At 41.8% G+C, this 23,046-nt stretch overlaps 1 protein-coding gene across 3 annotated transcripts in view; it reads left to right on the top strand.

The window, feature by feature from the left end:
• The window catches only part of Rgs20 (regulator of G protein signaling 20), a 154,671-nt gene extending 140,799 nt beyond the window's left edge, over nt 1-13,872 (top strand). The window contains exons 4-6 of one of the 3 annotated variants that reach the window (XM_021165499.3): nt 6,424-6,507; nt 10,790-11,024; nt 12,822-13,872. In XM_021165499.3, the coding sequence (XP_021021158.2) occupies nt 6,424-6,507; nt 10,790-11,024; nt 12,822-13,010 (508 nt within the window). In that variant the 3' untranslated portion in view covers nt 13,011-13,872. The remainder of the gene's footprint in view (nt 1-6,423; nt 6,508-10,789; nt 11,025-12,821) is intronic. The other 2 variants (XM_085835444.1, XM_085835443.1) reach the window with 2 other exon arrangements.
• The last annotated feature ends 9,174 nt before the right edge of the window (nt 13,873-23,046 follow it).

Below are 23,046 nucleotides of genomic sequence, written 5' to 3'. Positions count from 1 at the left end.
GGTACCTTCTCCAAAATTGACCACATAATTGGTCACAAAACAGGCCTCAACAGATACAAAAATATTGAAATTGTCCCATGCATCCTATCAGATCACCATGGACTAAGGCTGATCTTCAATAACAAAATAAATAATAGAAAGCCAACCTTCACGTGGAAACTGAACAACACTCTTCTCAATGATACCTTGGTCAAGGAAGGAATAAAGAAAGAAATTAAGGACTTTTTAGAGTTCAATGAAAATGAAGCCACAACATACCCAAACTTATGGGACGCAATGAAAGCATTTCTAAGAGGAAAACTCATAGCTCTGAGTGCCTCCAAAAGGAAACTAGAGAGAGCACACATTAGCAGCTTGACAACATACCTAAAAGCACTAGAACAAAAGGAAGCAAATTCACCCAAGAGGAGTAGACAGCAGGAAATAATCAAACTCAGGGGCGAAATCAACCAAGTGGAAACAAGAAGAACTATTCAAAGAATCAACCAATCAAGGAGCTGGTTCTTTGAGAAAATCAACAAGATAGATAAACACTTAGCCAGACTCACTAGAGGGCACAGGGAAAGCATCCTAATTAACAAAATCAGAAATGAAAAAGGAGACATAACAACAGATCCTGAAGACATCCAAAACACCATCAGATCCTTCTACCAAAGGCTATACTCAACAAAACTGGAGAACCTGGATGAAATGGAGAAGTTCCTAGACAGATACCAGGTACCAAAGTTGAATCAAGATCAGGTTAATGATCTAAACAGCCCTATATCCCCCAAAGAAATAGAAGCAGTCATTAATAGTCTCCCAACTAAAAAAAGCCCAGGACCAGATGGGTTTAGTGCAGAGTTCTATCAGACCTTCAAAGAAGATCTAATCCCAGTTCTTCACAAACTATTCCACAAAATAGAAACAGAAGGTACTCTACCCAACTCATTCTATGAAGCCACAATTACTCTGATACCTAAACCACAAAAAGACCCAACAAAGATAGAAAACTTCAGACCAATATCCCTTATGAATATTGATGCAAAAATCCTCAATAAAGTTCTTGCTAACCGAATCCAAGAACACATCAAAACAATCATCCATCCTGACCAAGTAGGTTTCATCCCAGGGATGCAGGGATGGTTCAATATACGGAAATCCATCAACGTAATCCAGTATATAAACAAACTCAAAGACAAAAACCACATGGTCATCTCGTTAGATGCGGAAAAAAGCATTTGACAAGATCCAACACCCATTCATGATAAAAGTCTTGGAAAGATCAGGATTTCAAGGCCCATACCTAAACATGATAAAAGCAATCTGCAGCAAACCAGTAGCCAACATCAAAGTAAATGGTCAGAAGCTTGAAGCAATCCCTCTAAAATCAGGGACTAGACAAGGCTGTCCACTTTCTCCATACCTACTCAACATTGTACTTGAAGTCCTAGCCACAGCAATTCGACAAGAAAAGGAGATCAAAGGGATACAAATTGGAAAAGATGAAGTCAAAATATCACTTTTTGCAGATGATATGATAGTATATATAAGTGACCCTAAAAATTCCACCAGAGAACTCCTAAGCCTGACAAACAGCTTCGGTGAAGTAGCTGGATATAAAATTAACTCAAACAAATCAATGGCCTTTCTCTACACAAAGAATAAACAGGCTGAGAAAGAAATTAGGGAAACAACACCCTTCTCAATAGTCACAAATAATATAAAATATCTTGGCGTGACTCTAACTAAGGCAGTGAAAGATCTGTATAATAAAAACTTCAAGACTCTGAAGAAAGAAATTCTAGAAGATCTCAGAAGATGGAAAGATCTCCCATGCTCATGGATTGGCAGGATCAACATTGTAAAAATGGCTATCTTGCCAAAAGCAATCTACAGATTCAATGCAATCCCCATCAAAATTCCAACTCAATTCTTCAACGAATTAGAAAGTGCAATCTGCAAATTCATCTGGAATAACAAAAAACCTAGGATAGCAAAAACTCTTCTCAAGGATAAAAGAACCTCTGGTGGAATCACCATGCCGGACCTAAAGCTCTACTACAGAGCAATTGTGATAAAAACTGCATGGTACTGGTATAGTGACAGACAAATAGACCAATGGAATAGAATTGAAGACCCAGAAATGAACCCACACACCTATGGTCACTTGATCTTCGACAAGGGAGCTAAAAACATCCAGTGGAAGAAAGACAGCATTTTCAACAAATGGTGCTGGCACAACTGGTTTTTAACATGTAGAAGAATGCGAATTGATCCATTCCTATCTCCTTGTACTAAGGTCAAGTCTAAGTGGATCAAGGAACTTCACATAAAACCAGAGACACTGAAACTTATAGAGGAGAAAGTGGGGAAAAGCCTTGAAGATATGGGCACAGGGGAAAAATTCCTGAATAGAACAGTAATGGCTTGTGCTGTAAGATCGAGAATTGACAAGTGGGACCTCATGAAACTACAAAGCTTCTGCAAGGCTAAAGACACCATCAATAAGACAAAAAAACCACCAACAGATTGGGAAAGGATCTTCACCTATCCTAAATCAGATAAGGGACTAATATCCAATATATATAAAGAACTCAAGAAGGTGGACTCCAGAAAGTCAAATAACCCCATTAAAAAATGGGGCTCAGAACTGAACAAAGAATTCTCACCTGAGGAATACCGAATGGCAGAGAAACACCTGAAAAAATGTTCAACATCCTTAATCATCAGGGAAATGCAAATCAAAACAACCCTGAGATTCCACCTCACACCAGTCAGAATGGCTAAGATCAAAAATTCAGGTGACAGCAGATGCTGGCGAGGATGTGGAGAAAGAGGAACACTCCTCCATTGTTGGTGGGATTGCAAGCTTGTACAACCACTCTGGAAATCAGTCTGGCGGTTCCTCAGAAAATTGGACATAGTACTACCGGAGGATCCAGCAATACCTCTCCTGGGCATATATCCAGAAGATGTCCCAACCGGTAAAAAGGACACATGCTCCACTATGTTCATAGCAGCCCTATTTATAATAGCCAGAAGCTGGAAAGAACCCAGATGCCCCTCAACAGAGGAATGGATACAGAAATTATGGTACATTTACACAATGGAGTACTACTCAGCTATTAAAAAGAATGAATTTATGAAATTCCTAGCCAAATGGATGGACCTGGAGGGCATCATCTTGAGTGAAGTAACACAATCACAAAAGAACTCACACAATATGTATTCATTGATAAGTGGATATTAGCCCAAAACTTAGGATACCCAAGATATAAGATACAATTTGATAAACACATGAAACTCAAGAAGAATGAAGACCAAAGTATGGACACTGTGCACCTTCTTAGAATTGGGAACAAAACACCCAGGGAAGGAGTTACAGAGACAAAGTTCGTAGCTGTGATGAAAGGATGGACCATTTAGAGACTGCTGTATCCAGGGATCCGTCCCATAATCAGCTTCTAAACGCTGACACCATTGCATACACTAGCAAGATTTTGCTGAAAGGACCCAAATATAGCTGTCTCTTGTGAGACGATGCCGGGGCCTAGCAAACACAGGAGTGGATGTTCACAGTCAGCTATTGGATGTATCACAGGGCTCCCAATGGAGAAGCTAGAGAAAGTACCCAAGGAGCTAAAGGGATCTTCAACCCTATTGTTGGAACAACATGATGTACTAACCAGAACCCCGGAGCTCTTGTCTCTAGCTGCATATGTATCGAAAGATGGCCTAGTCGGCCATCAATGGAAAGAGAGGCCCATTGGACTTGCAAACTTTATATGCCCCAATATAGGGGAATGCCAGGGCCAAAAGAATGGGAATGGGTGGGTAGGGAAGTGGGGGGCGCTATGGGGGACTTTTGGGATAGCATTGGAAATGTAATTGAGGAAAATATGTAATAAAAATATTAAAAATCAAAAAAAAAAAACTCTATGTAGCCTAAAAAAAAAAAAAGAACACTAACTCGCTGGGCCATAGGGGCATATGAGTGGACGGACTGGTTAGAAAGATGAAGGGGATCAGTGTGAGCAAGAAGAGGACAAGGCAGGGTAATGGGTGAATGTAATCAGCATACATTACATGCATGAGTGAAAGGTCAGTACATGTAATTACAATATGCTAATAAAAATGATAAACTTTAATTTTTTTACTGTAAGTCGGAGGGTCTGAGTCTTATACTGCACTGCTAAGGTAAAGCCAAGCATTGCTGGCTTGTGTTCTTCGCCCTCCACTGGAGTAACAGCCACAGCAGACCCTGTTAACCAAGTGAACCACGAAATATCCCTATGTCTCTGGAGTGCACCATCCCATTTAAACTATTTCTGCTTTAGCAAAATAAGATGGGAAAATGTCAAAGTTTGTGTAAATTTTGCATGATTCAGTTCACAGTATAGCTTCTAATTCTCTTTGTAGCCTTGTGTCAGAGTCATACTTCCCTTTTTTCTTTGCTCTTTCAGACCCACTGTGCACTCATGTGTTCTACTTACAAAGAACCGGGAAGTCAGGATAAATACTCTCCCAGACAGGATGCAACTCCAGTGCCTCTCAAGGATTTTTTTTGTTGTTGTTGTTTTGTTTCATTTTTAAAAACCATTATTTATTGAAATGCCTTAGCCTTAATATAAAAAAAATAAGTCAAAAGGATTCCTAAATTTTTAATGATTTTGCCTTTACAGGAAAATAGATTTCTTTCTCTCTCTCTCTCTCTCTCTCTCTCTCTCTCTCTCTCTCCTTCCTCCCTCCCTCCTTCTACTCCCCACCCCAGCAAAAGCTTAAAAAGCTGATTGCTAAAAAGCAGACTGAAAGACTTTTTATAAAATAAAGTGTTAAGGAGACGCATAGGAAAATGACCAGAATACCATTCCAAAACAAAAGCCTTAATCATGAATAATAAGAATGTATTTTTAGAGGTTGATGGGGCTGTTCAGTGGCAAAGCATGCGCTCAGCATGCATGAAGCACTAGGTTTGTTGTTGGAATGCTGAAATGTACCTGCTAAAGGCAAGAGTAAGACAAGGGGGGCTGGAGAGATGGCTCAGCAGTTAAGAGAACCGACGGCTCTTCTGAAGGTCTTGAGTTCAAATCCCAGCAACTATATGATGGCTCACAACCATCAGTAAAAAGATCTGCTGCCCTCTTCTGGGGTATCTGAAAACAGCTACAGTGTACCATATAATAAATAAACAAATCTTTAAAAAAAAAAAAAAAAAAAGAGTAAGACAAGGACATCACAGTTCCTCCCACTGTTTGCCACTGTTACGGGCATCAGCTAAGTGGAAGCATAAAGACAGAGCCTAGAAGTTGGAAGAGAGACAATCTTCTTTATGTTTAGATGCTGCAAAAACACCTCGAGTCCCAAAGATCCATTATTAAAATGATAGTAAAGAAGAAGAATATAAAATCCATGAAAATAACTATCATTGGAGCTCATATCTAATAAAAATATAAAGCTACCACAGTTAAGAGCACTGGCTTTCAGAGGACTTGGGCTCAGACCCAGCATTCACATAGCAGCTCACAAGCACCTGTAACATCAATTCCAAGGGATCTACCCAATACCCACTTCTGACCTCTGCAGACACCAAGCAGGCTTGCATGTGGGACATGGACACAAATACAGGCAAAACACCCATGGACATAAAAATAAAATCTTTAAAATACATAAAGCCATACATCTTGAGAGTAAAAGATAAACTGATATTTAAATGTCAAGGAATTGAAAAACACAGGTCTTTAGAGAAAATGTGTGACAACTAGTAATATGGAAAGAGGCTCAGCACCATCAGTCAGTAGTAAAATGCAAATCTAAATCACGCGGCATTTCATACCCACCAAGCTAACAACTGTTGAGAAAGGATCCAAGACATTTCAGAAGGAGTGTGTACTGGTCCAGCTGCGCAGGAAAACAGACTGAGAGTTCCTCAGATAGTAGGAAGAAATCGTCTGCCTCACAGCTATGGGTGTAGAGCATTTTAGCATTTTGGCAGTGGGACCTTTTACCCTCTCACCAGCCCCCTACTTCCTGCCTCTGCCTTCCGAATGCTGGTCTTAAAGGTGTGTGTCACCACCCCTGGCTTGTTTTCTTTATTAGTAATAAAAATTTATTTTTATATTTATGTGTGTTTTCTGCCTGCATATATGTTACTATATCACATGTGTGACTGGTGTCCACAAAAGACAGAAGGTATCCAATCCCCGGGAACATCGCCTCCATGTGGGACTGGGAACTGAACCTGGACTCTGCAAAAAGTGTTCTAAACACTTAGCCGTCTCTCCAGCCCACTTATGGTTTTCTTTAAAATAACATTTGGGATCAATCACATTGTTGAAAAATGCAATTCTGTCTAAGTATCTAGAATTGCCTTTTAAAATACTCATTTAGAAAATATGTTCCTTCAAACATCTTAGACATAATTAATTGTCTTGTTTCTTACAGCCTCACTGTCAGAAACCAAGAAGACCAGAGAACCCAAAGAGCTTCCCATGAAATCAGAACAGACATTCCAGCATGTGAAGAAAGGTGAACTCTTGCATTTTATTAGCTCACAGTACTGACAGAGATGCCAGCATCTCCCCCTTTGCTTTTGGCATTGTAAGTTTCAACAGAACACAGGTATTTCCCCATAACTACCATTTAGTAACATCAGATCTCAGTATGGCTTTGAATTTCCCATGCAGAATTCCTTTTCATTTATTTCATAACAGGGAAAAAAAGTCAACCCACTCTTCAGTTCCAATAGTGAAACACAAATAGAAGTTGACCCCTCCTGACAACCCAGCTTTTTTTTTCTTTTTTTTTTTTAATTAGGTAATTTCCTCAATTACATTTCCAATGCTATCCAAAAAGTCCCCAATACACTCCCCCCCCCAGTCCCCCACCCACCCACCCCCACCCCTTGGCCCTGGCATTCCCCTGTACTGGGGCATATAAAGTTGGCAAGTCCAATGGGCCTCTCTTTCCAGTGATGGCCTACTAGGCCATCTTTTGATACAAATGCAGCTAGAGACAAGAGCTCTGGGGTACTGGTTAGTTCATAATAATGATCCACCTATGGGGTTGCAGTTCCCTTTAGCTCCTTGGGTACTTTCTCTAGCTCCTCCATTGGGGGCCCTGTGATCCATCCAATAGCTGACTGTGAGCATCCACTTATGTGTTTGCTAGGCCCCGGCATTGTCTCACAAGAGACAGCTATATCTGGGTCCTTTCAGCAAAATCTTGCTAGTGTATGCAATGGTGTCAGCGTTTGGAAGCTGATTATGGGATGGATCCCTGGATATGGCAGTCTTTAGATGGTCCATCCTTTCTTCACAGCTCCAAACTTTATCTCTGTAACTCTTTCCATGGGTGTTTTGTTCCCAATTCCAAGAAGTGTCCACACTTTGGTCTTCGTTCTTCTTGAGTTTCATGTGTCTAACAAATTGTATCTTATATCTTGGACAACCCAGCTTTGTATTGCTTGTATTTTTCTGTTTCTTCCCTTGACTATTATATTTCTCTTATCAAATCTTCTATTGATTTATCTTCCTTTAACTATTCTTGCATCTATTCCTTATCTTGTTCTTTTTTAAATACTTATTTTATGTATATGAGTGTTTTGCTTGTATGTATGTATGTGTGTATGTATGTATGAATGTATGTATGTATACTATGTGCATGCCTGATGCCTGTGGATACTAAAACGGGATTTTGGGTTCTCTGATACTAGAATTACAGAAAGTTGTGAGCCACCACGTGCGTGCTTGGAATCAATCTCTAGTGTGCAAATTTAGCTAGTGCTACTAAATAAGGAGTTATCTCTCTAGCTCCTTTATTCCTGTTCTTGATATTATACCTTCATAACTGTACACATTAACAAATATCCAAATAGTTTTGTTCAAACAGTTTTATATGTTAATTGGTTTAGTTTTGCAGATAGAATAATAGCCCATCCAGGTTATGTAAATTTCCTTCCATCTTTCCCTTATGTGTATTTGCCCAGGTTTTCAAAGTCTGGGAGATACAGCAACACCCCCTTCCCACTTCCCATAGTATATGACTTTCTCAGAAGTAGCAGGTATCTCACAGACCCCAGGGCACTGTATTCTGTGCCACGAATAAGGTGCAAAAAGCTATATCTCAACCTTCCGCCTTTGATTAATAATGGCCATATTCTATCTTCATTTTGTGTGTGTGTGTAAAGCAGGGTTAATAGTTTTTGTAGCTAAGCCAGTCAAGGGAAGCAAGACACTTGTAACAGGGCTCTCGTGTCCAGTGCAGTTTGGCCTGGCTTTGTTCTAAGTCACATCCAATTAATAAACAGAAAGTGATAAAATACCTGCTTCTTGATGCAGATGCTCACAAGGCTAAGCAGGTGCTTCTCCATGGAGTCATAGCCCCAGGCTTATAATAGTCTTTTCTCTGACTGAAGATCTACTCAGGTACTAGGTATTCATACACTTGGTTGTACTTGCTGTCCATCTGCTCAGGTACCAGGTACCATGCACTGACATGCACTTGATGTTATAGGCTGAAATATTAGTTACTCATACTTAGTTGCATTCACCACATGTGACCCTATTTGTTGTAATTTTTTTAGCAAACATAACATTACATTTGTAAGCAGTTTCTCTATACTCCACCCAGCAGTTACCTAACAACAGCCAGTTGTGAGCCTGGTTTGCACAGGTATAAGATCTCTCTTGCTCTCTCTCTCTCTCTCTCTCTCTCTCTCTCTCTCTCTCTCTCTCTCTCTCTTATCTCTTTCTGTCCTTCTCTGTGCCCCTTCCTTTGCCTCTACCCTTTTCCAGTTCCCTGCTCTGCTTCCTGGTGCCCTCCCCCCAGTAAACTTCCTTTTGTACGAGGCCTGTCACATGGCTTGATTGGTGAGGGGAATACCTTGTCAGGGCCCCCACTGAGGTGTTCCCTCCTCAAAGCTGTTTTATAAAACACAACAGCATTGCTTCTCAGTATTTAAGAGGGATTAAGTACTTGGTCCACAGCCTCCAAACTGTGAGTATCAGTGCTGCCTTCTGCTGACTATCCTCTTCCCAGGAACAGCAGGCAAGAGGGAAGGAGCAAAGCCTTGGCAAGCTCTGCTCACCTAGAAGAGTCCCCTTTTTAGATTGTGACTTGTGCTTTATCAGGACTACTATGGCATTGGAGAAATAATGTTCCTCACTCTTAACTCAGACCGTCTGACCAGAGTCTGCCACGACCCTCTGTTCTACACTAACTTTCTAAATTCATTATCATTAAAAACTATCCAAACATGGGTACCCTAAAACATCACAAAAATTTTATATCACAGTTCCAAGGCCAAAAATCCAAGATCCAGAGTGTCGTCAACCCATTTCTTTTTTTTTATTTTTAATAATTTATTTTTAGATAAACAGATAGATGTTTTGCCTGCATGTTTGTGCACCACATGAGTGCCTGGTGCTCCAGCAGGCCAGAGAGGGTGTTGGATCCTCTTGAAGTGGAGTTATGGATGGTTATAAACCACCATGTAGATACTGGGAATCAAACCCAGGTCTTCTGGAAGAGAAGTCAGTGCTCTTAAACACTAAGCCATCTCTCCAGCCCAAAGAACTATTTCTAAAAAAGGTTATACTCTTGGTGTTTAGACTGCTTTTAGGTGACACAATTCAACCAGTTAACATTGTATTCAGAATCAGCATTGTACCTGTAAGATTTTACAGACCACTTCCACAAAGCAGTTCAGAAGTATATTGTTCCTCGTCCATATGATATCTAAGAGGCTCCCGTTACCAGCGATACCAAAATCTGTACAAAAGCAGAGAGTGAGACTGGAGTCCTACTCACAGAGCAGGTAAATCTCAGAGACTTAATGAGGAGGGAAAAGCAAGTCACAGAGGACAATGGATTGGTCGTTTTATAACAAAAAAAAAAAAAAAGGCAAAAAAACCTTTAAAGCTACATAATATATTCTTCAGGGAAACATACACATATGGAACTGTGAAAAGACAAAATATTAGGGTCACTATTGTTTAGGCTTTTTCTGATCTCAGTACAGTTAAAACAAAATCAAAGACGGTAGGTAAGCCCAAGGTCAAGTCTTGTCTCAGGATGAGTGGCTTCCCTTCATGAATGATGTTCTAGCCAAGGACACATTCCTAGCTTATCATTTCGTCACCATCCCTCATGACTTGGATTTATATCATGTATATTATTTTCTCTCTTGCAAATGTTACATGAACCTTGAGGAATATTTAGTGGACATTACATATTCTGGTAGAGCTGTGTGAAGTGTGACTTAGCTCTGTCAAGAATAATTTAGAAGGTTTTGTCAAGTGGTTACAGGATTTTTTTTTTTCATTTCTGCAGTTTAAAGATATTGTCATGAGCCGTGCAGTGGTGGCACATGCCTTTAATCCCAGCACTTGGGAGGCAGAGGCAGGCAGATTTCTGAATTCGAGGCCAGCCTGGTCTACAGAGTGAGTTCCAGGACAGCCAGGGCTGTACAGAGAGAAACCCTGTCTCGGGGGGGGGGGGGGGGGGGGGAGTATTGTCAGATGTGCCCAGATATAAACAAAGTATGGCCATAAGGTTGGTCAAAAAATCAGTGTGGTGACTGTGGTGCCTCATGCCTTTAACACCAGCAGCGCCATTAGCAGCAAAGCCATTTACAGGCATCTATCTTGTGTTTTGACAAAGGCTCAAGGACGTAAAAACCGGTGCTCTCCCTTCCCAAAGGGCCAAACGTTTGAGTGTTTTATATCAGAGATGGAAAGCTATGTGACAAAAGCTGGATCAGCACTAGTAACATCTTTGCTTTTTTCCTTTTCGTTTGACAACTGCTCAGCCCCACGCCTACTCTGGAAGAAGTCTGTGCCTGGGCCCAGTCTTTTGATAACCTGATGGTCACTCCAGCCGGAAGAAATGCATTCCGGGAATTTCTTCGAACAGAATTCAGTGAAGAAAACATGCTCTTCTGGATGGCCTGTGAAGAACTGAAAAGGGAAGCTAATAAAAGCACTATTGAGGAGAAAGCAAGGATAATATATGAAGATTATATTTCTATTCTCTCTCCTAAAGAGGTGTGTGTCTCATTAGAGCCATTGCTAAACTGCCGGTGTGTTTGGCCAAGTGCTTTTTGCACAGTCCTGGGCTCTGTCCACTCAATTGTAGGGTTGGTGGGTCAAGTTGTAGGGTTGGTGGGTCCTGTGTCCACTCTGTCATAGAGCTCCGGCGAGGATGAATGTGGGAGTTTGACTGTGCTTACCCCATGTCATCTCCGGCAGGTGTTGGGCCGGCCATAAGGAAGCCAGAGGACACCACTCCAGGGGTGGGAAAGCAGAGTCTAAGGCACAGTACAGCTGGTTCGGATGTACCCAGGCCTAAGAAGAGACTGGGGCCGTGGGGTTCTCAGGCTCTTGGGCACACAGGGAGCACTGGAAATCAAGGAAGAGCTGCGAACAGAATCTGGGCAGGGGGTTAGATCTAGCTTGGGGCAGCGAGGGTGGAGAAGGGGGAGCTCTGGCTGGCTGGTCCCTCAGGGAGAGTCCTTGGCTTAACGGTCTTGGGCTTGGTGGCTGTCATGGCTGGGAGAGAGGCCTTCTACAAGAGATTAAAGAGTGGCTCTGTAGGCAAAGGCCTTCTCCATGGCTCCCCAAGGCAGATCCCGATGAAAAGAGATAGTCTGTGGTTTCAAATCATTTATTGCCATGGTGTTTCCATGCCACCCTTCTCAGGGTGGGCGTGAGTAAATACCTTTTGCAGGGAGGAATGTCTGGGAAGGAAAGCTTACTGGCTATGCCCTCCAAGCCTCTATGTACCCCACTAGCATGGAGATCTGTCTTGAACCTATGTGACCACAGGTCACATTCCTTACATGTGGAGGGGCTCGGGGCATTGCTCTTACATGACTGAGGGCCACAAATCTATGAAAGGCTGCGGCTAGTGACAGGGACCTGGGGCGTGGGAGCAGGCGAAGCTCCTACGGTCCCTTCCGGGTCTCCAGGGCTTCTAGTCTTAGCTCAACCAGGGATCATGCTACCTTTCATGGTCTCATGCTCAATAGCATTCAGGCCCATCCAGCAGACACTGGGTTTCCTTTGTTTTGCGGTTCTCAGGGTGAACCCAGGGCTGCTCACATGCTGAGTCAGATTTCTCCCATCTAAAGCACAGTGCCATATAAATGAAATTATCCCCCTATCTTGAGCAAATTTTTTTTTCGGGTGTCTTTCACAGCAGGGACAGCTGGGATAAAAACCTGGATGCCACTGGCTCTCAGACCCTGTGATTTGAGCACTCCACTTTACAGACAGCTTCCTATTAAACCTGGACTGGCATCAGAAACCTACACCCAGTTTCTAGTCGGGCAGAAGCGTGCAGTGCCCAGGGTTTTGTCTTCATTAGCAGGGATGAGTCTGTGTATGCTGCCTTCTATCTTCACAGGCCATCCTACACTCATTTAAAAAAGCAAAGCTGTGTGGTTTTCTAAGGAGCTAACATTCCTTCCTGAGAGAAATAGTAAGCTGACCTGTGTATGGCCTGCTGAGTTCGCTGGCCTCGGACCAGCGATCTGCTTCCCAGGCCTTCCAAGGGAATCCCCTTTCATTCACCTGTGTCTCTCGCAGTGCAGACAGTTAGGGTTCCCAGGCCTTCCAAGGGAGTCCCCTTTCCTTCACCTGTGTCTCTCGCAGTGCAGACAGTTAGGGTTCCCAGGCCTTCCAAGGGAGTCCCCTTTCCTTCACCCGTGTCTGTGCAGTGCAGACAGACAGGGTTCAGACTGTTAGAACACTTTGTTTGCTTTGGGGCCTTTTGAATGACAAAATGATTCTGGGAATTTGGATGAATTTACAACCAGAAATAATTGCTGCTTCTCTCCACAGGTCAGCTTGGACTCCCGAGTACGAGAAGTTATCAACAGAAACATGGTGGATCCATCCCAACACATATTCGATGACGCTCAACTGCAGATCTACACTCTAATGCACAGAGACTCCTATCCCCGCTTCATGAACTCCACAGTCTATAAGGATTTGCTTAAGTCCTTAGCTGAGAAAACAGTTGAAGCATAGGTGGTTTCAAATATATTTATTATTAACAAAACAAGAAAGTAACTCATGGACTATAGCTAGCACAGGGAATTTAGAGATAGGATGTCTTGTGCTACAGTGATTCTTGGACTGTTGTAATAACAGATTCTTCCTCCACAGAAGGCTATAGATTCACAATGGAAACTACAGCCGCCTTTAGTGATACTTACCAGGAAAAAAGGGGTGGGGGTATAAGAAAAAAGGGGGTGGGTGTATGACTGCCTTAGAAAGATAGTGTGCTCACATTCACATAACAGTAGCATGTTCTCAAGGGCAGAGCATGTACTAGTCTCTGTTCTGCCTGCAGCACAGATGTACAAAGAGCAAATGGGAACACTTTGTTTTGCATGAGTTCAATACTGTATTACCCTCCAAAGAAACGGCATTCAAATCTTTCTCAACCAACCCTTCCTTCATTCTGAATACTTCACTTGGTACCATGCTAGGACTGAGAGTCATATTTCACAAAGATGTGACTATTCCTTGTAAAAATGAAATCTCAAACTCTCAATCTCTCTCTCTCTCTCTCTCTCTCTCTCTCTCTCTCTTCCTCCTTCCCTCCCTCCCTCTGTGCATGCATGCATCCAAGTGTGTGTGTGTGTGTGTGTGTGTGTGTGTGTGTGTGTGTACGTGTATCTGTTATGGTTGGTGGAAGAAACCACGCTCTTGGTGGGTCACTCTCAGACATTTAGTAAGGAAGCAACACTTAAGTGAAAGGTGACTGTGTTATCAGACTCTATCAAGCTGAAGACTGAATTTTGAAGTCCAAAGCTTGTCATGTTCACAATTTCTCAAATAAACATATTTTAATTTTTAATGAAAGATATGTGGATATTTTCATTCTGAAAACAATGAAATAAGAGTTTTCTCTCAATCTTGTATTATTTTATCTGGAATTACTGAGGAACACAGATCATGTAGGTATGCATGCAATACATTTTTCACCATCCAGATGAGTGTTCCTTCTTTAGATTCCAAGATATTATGTTAATCACAGCAAATAGGATGACTTCATAGTTTACAGGTAAAAGTAGTTATAGACCTAAGCCACACTGAACAATCCCATGTCTACAACAAATGGGAAATATAACACACTGGACAGATTTCAGAAGAAGGTTAGACACTTAATCTACAGAGAACACACCAGCTCCAACCTTGTAGAGAAGTCTTGGCCTCCCCTTTGCCTGGTCCTGCAACAGCCTTATTGGCTTTGTTACTCAGCTCAACCCCAAATAAGACTCCTTTCCCTCATTCTCAACAAACCATCTCACCTCTAACTTTTCATGAAGCTTGTCCCTCTCCCCTTCCTCTGTCTATGAACCCATGAATACACACATCCCAGCATCCCTCCTCACCTCCTTCAACTCATCTCAGAGAATAATGAGCCTTGTACTTTTCATGGTGCCAGTCTCTTGCATGTTTCTGATCCCATTTTATTCAACCATTATCTTCACTGACCAGAGGCCATAACTGCGATTCTCCAATGGGTTCCATGCCACTGGTACCTACAATGTATTGTCATAAGTCCTAGAATGGAGCAAACCCAGCTCAAAGAATTTTTAAGGGTTATATAAAGATTTCAGCAGAAGTTCCACCAGAGTTTAACCCTATAGAACAAGACTGTATATGTCCTGCCAATAATTACTATAGGAGAAGAGGCTATTTGAGTGACTCCAAATGATACAGTTAAGGACATGTAAAGGATAAGGTAATTGTAAGACATATATAAGGATACTCATTTGTGTAGAGGGACCTGCATGGCCAAGAGTCTAGGCTTGGAGCTAAGTGTGGTTGCACATACCTGCATTTCTGGCACACAGGAAGCTGGAGCAGGATTTTGAATTTGAAGCTGGGATGAACTATTCAGAAAGAATCTGCATTAATCTAATTACAGTATAGATTCTAATATGGAGAACTGATTTTCCGCACACAGACAGTATAGAATCCCTGGGGAGGTAAAGCATGAAGACTGCTGGCAAGCCCTTATGTGCATGGGCAGAGAGATGAGTCTCAAAGAAGGCTTAGAAGGATTTGCCTTGTAAGAGGGAAGAAAGAACATGCAGATATGGCATAAGAACAGATGTCTCAAGCAGAGGGAAAGCAGCATTTCCTACGGATAAGGCAACGTCCACTTATCTAAGCTTGGTCTGCTCTCCCACACTGTAAGCTTGCTCTATTTCATGCATAAGAACAAGCCTATATCTGTTAGCACAGTTAGCACTCTTTCACTAGGCTTTCACAGCACCCCCTACTGCCTCCACCCCATCTCCCTATTCATACTCAAAGAGAAAGGCGCTCTGACTGTTCTAGTACGGCACGTCATTTCCAACCTTATCCTTATGGGTGATTTCTTTCTGGAAACCCTACTTCCATCTCTTCTATGGGTCTCTTTTAGCTCTGTGTACTCCCTGAATTCATCTCCATTCCTCTTTCAATAGTAGAACACAGTAGACAAGCACAGGGGTTCCCCAGCCAGAGTTACCCCAACTCCATCAGCATGCCAGTAGATGTGGGCAGTAAGTAACACTTTTTGGGCATGTCTTCTCCTTGGTAGCACTAGGGGTAGTAATAGCACTCTGTGAGGATTTAGAACACACCCATGTAGATTACAGAAAATACTTACAGCACGATAATCACTGCTATCACCTGTCTATTGAGAGTACTGGCTCCTGAAATTTGGATTTGGCTTACTTTTCCCTGGTGCCCTTCCTATTTACTTAAAATGTACTGAATATCTACCAATCAGGGTCTGGTCTGAAATCTCTCTTGAATTTTAGTCAACTTCTGTCTGGACATCTGGTATATCTCATAAATGAGGGATACTCAGCTTGTCTTAATCTTGACCCTTCACCCTCTAAGCATACCTCACATAATCCAGTCAGTTATTTAAGTGTTCAGCTGGTGTTAACTTGGATTTTCTCTTCTTGTGTATTCTTCCCAAGGCTGGTCATTTCTCACTTCTTTTTTTCTCTTTTCTTCTCTGACCCAGCACATCTCACTTTATGACTGTTAAGAAGAGCCCCCACACAGCCAGTGGTGGCCCACACCTTTAATCCCAGGATGCAGGAGTCAGAGGCATCTCTGTGAGTTTGAGACTATGTTACAACTGAGATGGAAAGGTTTCCTAGCAGTTGAAAGCCAATGAATACTGAAGAGGTCCGTTAGAGCAGTTAGAGTGTTCTATGGGTGAAATCTGGACGTTGGAAGCCTTCAGGGGAGAGTTTAAGTATTGCATATCTGAAGTCAGTCAGGAGCCAAGGATTACCACAAAGTCACACCACACAACAAACCTCACACAAGAGATTTATTGGGAGGGAGAAACTTAGGAGGGCAGCTGCCTCTGATTGGGTGAGAAGACAGCAGGGAACTGAGCAGTAGGCAGAACTTAATATAGGATTTCTAGGAGGTGGAACTTTCCAGGGCAGAGCTTTCCAGGATAAGGATTGGTGGGGTTTCAAGTCCTGAACTTGGGGGAGCTCAGGGATTGGTGGATTGTCCTCTTCAAAGATTGGTGGGATTTTTTTTTTCTTTTAAGGTGGGAACTGGCCACTCTACTGCCTCAGGGCTGGAAATGACAGTTACAGCTTTTAGAAAAGGACTCTTGGTGCTTTGAGGGATGTCTTGGGGCAAGTTCGGGTTGCTGGAGTTCCTTAGGCAGGGCCTGGCCATTTTCCTGCCTTGAGGGTTTACAAGGTTTACAAAGGGAGTCCATGTCAGGGAAAGCTTTCCTTGCCATTTGGCATGAATAGATAGTAGAAGGGCCTGGCCACTCATGTGCCTAAAAGGACTTACATTTATGAATAGATGTTCCAAGAATCCGGTAGCTGTTTAGTCCATGAACCTGGGTGTCTGAGCTGGTCTTGAGTATATGATGGAATCCCGAAGGAGTAGGTTATAAAGGCAGAGAAGAATAGACTTGTTTGCAAGGTGAGAGCAAGAAGACAAAGAGCAAAAGTTTCCTTCATCCTGTGTCCTTTATATAGGCTTCCAGCAGAAGGCATGACCCAGATTAGATCTACATTAAAGATCTGGATTCAAGGTGTGTCTTCCAACCTCAAAGATCAGGATTTGAAGTAGATCTTCTCCTCTCAAGTTGCACAAAAATTGCTCAAAGGTGTGTCCTCTAGGTTTTTAGTTTTAGTCCATTTCAGATATACAGTCAAGTGGACAACCAAGAAGAGCCATCACAGGGAAATGGATCTGTAACAGATGGCTTGATAAAATGGAATTACTGATGAAGATGCATCCTCATGTTATACCTTGCACAAACCCCAACTCAAAATGATTGAAGATTCATATATTAAGGCCCCAAACTGCAAATCACTTATATAAAAATACAACAGAAATTACCTCAGTGCTGCTGATGGATTTTGAAGATGGTACCAAAGCAGAAGCTACAAAAACAAATGAAGGGGCAGTACATGAGAATCAAACACTTCCTGTCTACACAGGAAACAGTCCACAGAAGGAGAGCTGCCTAGGGATAGAGTGGGAGAGCCTGCTCAAACACTATGCATCTGTCAAGAGCTGGTCTAGGAAAAGCTAAAACCTAGCAGCTGATCTTCCTGAGAAAGATCCACCATGGACTAAAATCTGCAACAGATTTGCTTCTCTAGGCAAGGCATAGAAAATTAAATCCGAGGAAAGATTCCTGCTATTAATATGTTTTACCTGTTATTAATAACAATCACAAGGTATTGACTCACTCCCTTTTAAGCAGATTTCTACAGACTTATGAAGATGTACTAACTTGTAGTGATGTTATATAGATAAATACATAATGATGCTATAGAAGTCCTGACTTGATTCAAATAATTTTAGGAAGAAAGTTTTTAGAAATGGTCTAGGTTGCTAGAGAGATGTAATAAAGTAATAAATATGTAATAAATATGTAATAAAGTAATAAAGATGTAATAGACTCAAGACTAGAATGTGCCCACTCCTCATGATAGTCAGTAAAGGCTGCCGAGTAGGAAATTCAATGAGCTTTCATAATTATACTAAAAAGAGAAATAGACTTGGGACAAATTTGTGTTCAAGGAAAGATATTTAGGTCCAAGAATAAAGTTACAGCTGTGCACTATGATAAGGCAAAGCCACGTAAAAACTGCAGCTTTGACCTTGTTAGTATATTATAATGAAGCACTGCTTTGAACTTAGTATTAACATCCTTCTGTAACTCCCATTCTATAAAACATTTTATCTCTGAGGAATTTTCTAAGGAACTTTTTGTCTAAGAAGGTATAAAAAGACCAGAGAACAGAAATAAAGTTGTTGGTTGAATGGTTTGGCTTGGGGAGCTTTGCCCCATTCATCCATCAATCCATCCATCCAAATGTATATGTCTGTTTGTCTATATGTTTGTGTGTAGGTATAGGTGCATGTATGTAAGCATGCATGAATACTTGTGGAATTGATTGTGACAGTCAGGCCTGGCCAGAGTGTGGGTGTATGCATGTTTGAATGTATATGTGTCTGTGTATATTTGCCTGTATTATGCATCTCAATTCTTTTCCTTTCCTTTTTCTCTGGTTCACAGAGTTAACCAGCTTAGCCAGAGAGGCTTGTGGCTGATTCACCAGAGACAGGAGCAGCAGCAGGAAATCCTTTCACTTTATCCCCTGCTGTTAAACAGTCTGTGTCAACTGCTAGATATCGGCACTTACTAAAGTACAGGTAAAGAGCTCCGTTCTTAGCACAGAGCAGTAAGAGTCTTAGGTTTGCCTAGTGATTATTTAAGCATAAAGAGTTAAATAAAGCACAGAGTATTACAATGCTTAATAAAGTTCAGAGGTAGAGAGAAAAGAAGGCAGTGTTTTTAAACCATAGAATCAGTTAAGAAAGTTTTTAGAATCTTTTACAAGTTATCAGCAAACATTCAGTATAGTCAGTGAGCTAGAAGGCCAGAGACCATCAGTCTTTATAACGACATCTAGAAACATCAGCCTTTAAAGCCATGTCTGACATTGTGTCCCACTTCAAGCCATTTCAGGTCAGGCAGGCTCCCCAAATTCATCTGCCCATTTATATATTAAACATATGTAAAAGTGACTCAGTGGGTAAGCACTTTCCTTGCAAATGTGAAAACCTAAGTTCTAATCCCCAGTACCAATGTAAAACTCCGGGTTCATTAGCGCAAGCCTGACAGCCCAGGGACTTGGACATAAGAACTTAGGGACACTGAAGGACATAGGGATGGATCCTGGTAGCTTGCAGGCCAGCTAACCTAGCCAAAATGTCAGGTCTCCATTCAGTGAGAGAGCCTGACACAGGCAATAAGGGGGAAAGTGATAGGAAGCCGTCTTGCATCATCCTCTGCCTTTCGGAGTGCACACACCCAAGCACCCACGTGTGTGCATGTTTATATAAACATCTGCCAAAAAACAAAAACAAAAAAACAAAATCAAACCACCAACTACACCTGAGCTGGAGAGATGGCTCAGCGGTTAAGAGCACCAACTGCTTTTCCAGGGGTCCTGACTTCAATGCCCAGCAACCACATGGTAGTAATGGGATCTGATGCACTCTTCTGGTGTGTCTGAAGAGAGCAATGGTGTGCTCATATACATAAAATAAGCCTTTTTTTTAAGTAGACAACCAGAATTAAACAAACAAAGAAAAATAAAACTACACCTAATCCGCCAGGCGTGGTGGCGCACGCCTGTAATCCCAGCGCTCAGGAGGCAGAGGCAGGCAGATTTCTGAGTTCGAGGCCAGCCTGGTCTACAAAGTGAGTTCCAGGACAGCCAGGGCTATACAGAGAAACCCTGTCTCGAAAAACCAAAAAAAAAAAAAAAAAAAAAAAAACCAAAAAAATAAACTACACCTAATCCATCAAAGCCCACAGCTCTGCAAAAGTATCTAAATGTACTAAATTTGCTCTTTGCCCTCTACCGTTCTACTTCTGGCTAACGGTTCTTGGTAACTGAAATGAATATGGGTTTTTCTGTTTGTTTGTTTGTTTGTTTGTTTGTTTTGTGCTTAAAAGCTCTTCCCGAGAAAGGCTTGGTGCTTCACTTGGATCCCAAACACACTGTGTAGTTGTGGCTGGCTAACAACAACGCTCTATTGGCTCAAAGCCATGTCCAAACAGTCTTCTCTAGTGAGTACCCCACAACAACACTATGTGTGGTACATGCATAAACCTTATATGTAACTCCATAACACAATATAAACAAAAGCACCTGGCTTTAAAATAGGTCAAGTAGAAATACTTGAATCATCAGTTCTCCAAAGATGCACAAATAAAAAGCAGCTTATCGTTAATACGTGTTTCATATCCAGTACAATGAGTGGGCTTCAGAAAAATAAAAAATAGTCAAGTGCCAAGGGGCAAGGCTTGTAATCTAAGCGCTCAGATGCTGACTCGGGAGGATAATAAACTTAAGGCCAGACTGAACAACAAAGTCAGACCTTTTCTCGACATGATACAAACAAAAGAACAAGTAACAAGTTCTGGGAGAAACGGAGGAAATGATGGAATCTGTATATTCCTGGAGAATATTGGAAAACATCACAAAAGTACTCAAAAATTAAAAATAGAGTAATTATTACTATACATTTCAGAAATCTTATCTCAACTTTTATTCAAAAGAAATAAAATTAGGATCTTGAAAAGAAATACAAACCTCTAATTACTACATTGCTATCACAAGAGTTAAGCTGTGAAATACTCAATGGTGGACCAGTGGAAAACGAAAATGTGGTCTGTAACACACACACATAGTGGGAGGGGGGGCAGTATTCATGCATAGAAAAGGAAATTCTGCTGATTTTGATGGTGGCTGAATCCTACGGACATTACATTCAGTAGAACAAGATAGACGGGACAAATGTTGCATAGTCCTGTGTCAGTAGAGAAGAGGCATCAAGATAAATATAAGAAAGAAGTCAGTTGAAAGAAAGGCTGGAAACCCTTCTGCATCAGGGCTACACAAGGGACAGATCACATGCCAGAAAAGCACACACTCCAAATATGGGAGAAAGTCATTTTTTTCTCTCCCTCCCCTCTGTCTCTTCTCTCTCTCTCTCCTCCATCTCTCTCTCTCTTCCCCCCCCTCTGTCTCTATCTCTCTCTTTCTGTCTCTCTCTCTCTCTGTCTCTATCTCTCTCTCCCTCTCCTTCTCTCTGCAACTATCCAAGTGTTCCTGATCCAGTTCTTTGTCCCTGGACCAAAGAATCTACATGTATCTAATCTTGTAAAATATATATATATATATATATATATATATATATATATATATATATATATATATATATATATATATCAACTCAAAAAATACAAAAAAAACCTGAGTGTAGCCAGGCAGCGGTGGCGCACACCTTAGGAGGCAGATTTCTGAATTCGAGGCCAGCCTGGTCTACAGAGTGAGTTCCAGGACAGCCAGGGCTACACAGAGAAACACTGTCTTGAAAAAAAACCAAAAAACCCCTGAGTAATAGTATTCCTTTCCTTGTTTCTTTAACAAAGGTACCCATCTCACCAGCTAATCAATTTGTTCCTTCTCCTCAACATTATACTTGCCCCAGAGTTCTTGAAAATACCGGGCAAGCTCCGGAGGTCAGTAGACATTCCTATTCAAACCACCAGATAGGTCAGAGGCACATCCAGATAGAGTCCCCCTCCCAAACCTTCATGGCCTTTTTCTGGGATAAGGGGCAATCCTATGAAAAACCAAAAGAGGACACCCGATTTCTTAGATGAGTCTCATTTGTTCCCAAATGCTGTTTTCCAAATTGAAAGCACTGGGCAGTGGGTCTCAGAAGTATCTTCCTCTACTCTACAGAGCTCCACCCCATTTTCTTACTTTCCTATTTATCTAAGTTACCAAAGAAAAGGATACTCAGCCCTAGGTGAGTATTCAATAAACAGCACTTCCAGTCATCTCTCCACTACTATCCCCTCAACATTTTCCTTGAGCAGAAGTACATGAACAGTTAAGAGTCCATGACTGCTTTTCAGTCATGGACCTGCAAAAATGCAAGTAAGGAAGGGAGGAAAATAAGGAAGCTTCACTACAGATTCATCGCAACTTACCTGTGGCCTTCAGACCTTCACGTCGGCTTGTAATTTTACATGGAAGCCTTTGTACTGGGTTCTTGTCTGAGGGTTTTACTGCTGTGAATATACACCATGATCACAACAACCCTTCTAAGGACAACATTGAATTGGGGCTGGCTCACAAGATTCAGAGGGTCAGTCCATTATCATTAAGGCAGGAACATGGCAGCATCCAGGCAAGCATGGTATAGAAGCTGAGAATTCTACATCTTTATCTGAAGGCTAGAAGACTGCTGCCAGGCAGCTAGGAAGAGGATATTAAAGCCCACATAAACAGCAAAACACCTATCCCAAGGAGGCCACACCCCCAAATAGTGTCACTCCTTGGGCCAAGCATATACCAAACCAACACTGTTCTATTTGCTGCAACCCCTGGGGGAAACAGAGGAATCCTGTTTAATTCTGAGAATTAAAATGCATAAACTATTTGCTTAAAACTCTACTGTCAGGAGGGTATAAGTTCTCCTAGATCAGGAAGTCACCAATTGCCTGAGACTGTCAACCACCAGAAGGGAAGTAAGACATGATAACGACAGGCTCAGTACAGGAGGGAAAACTGCATCAAACCTGTTCATGACAAAACAGACACATACTCAAGGAAAGAAAGAAAATCCCACCTGATTTTTCAACAGACTGAAGCATTCAGATTTACCACCCTGAATATCACCTCTCAAAGGCAAAAACTCTTGTGGGCCACCATTTCATGAACCTGTCAGCCCTTAATCTGTACAGCTTTAGCAGGTACAGATGGAGCCCCAAATCCCAGACTCAGCTGTAAGACACCGATTTTTCAGTGTGAAGGAAAATGAAAAGGAATAGGAAAAATGAGAAGGAATTCAGATGACTTGTTATGTAGGCATTGGCCAGGCCCATCCAAGGGATCTCTCTGATAAAACTAAGGACAGCTGCTTCAAAAACAAAGACCCAAGTCATAAAGCACATGAATACTGTTCCCTG

This window comes from Mus caroli, unplaced genomic scaffold, assembly GCF_978045245.1.
Source record: "Mus caroli unplaced genomic scaffold, Mus_caroli_1 scaffold_1, whole genome shotgun sequence".
NCBI lineage: Eukaryota > Metazoa > Chordata > Mammalia > Rodentia > Muridae > Mus > Mus caroli.
This window is presented reverse-complemented; position numbering and strand designations above follow the sequence as displayed.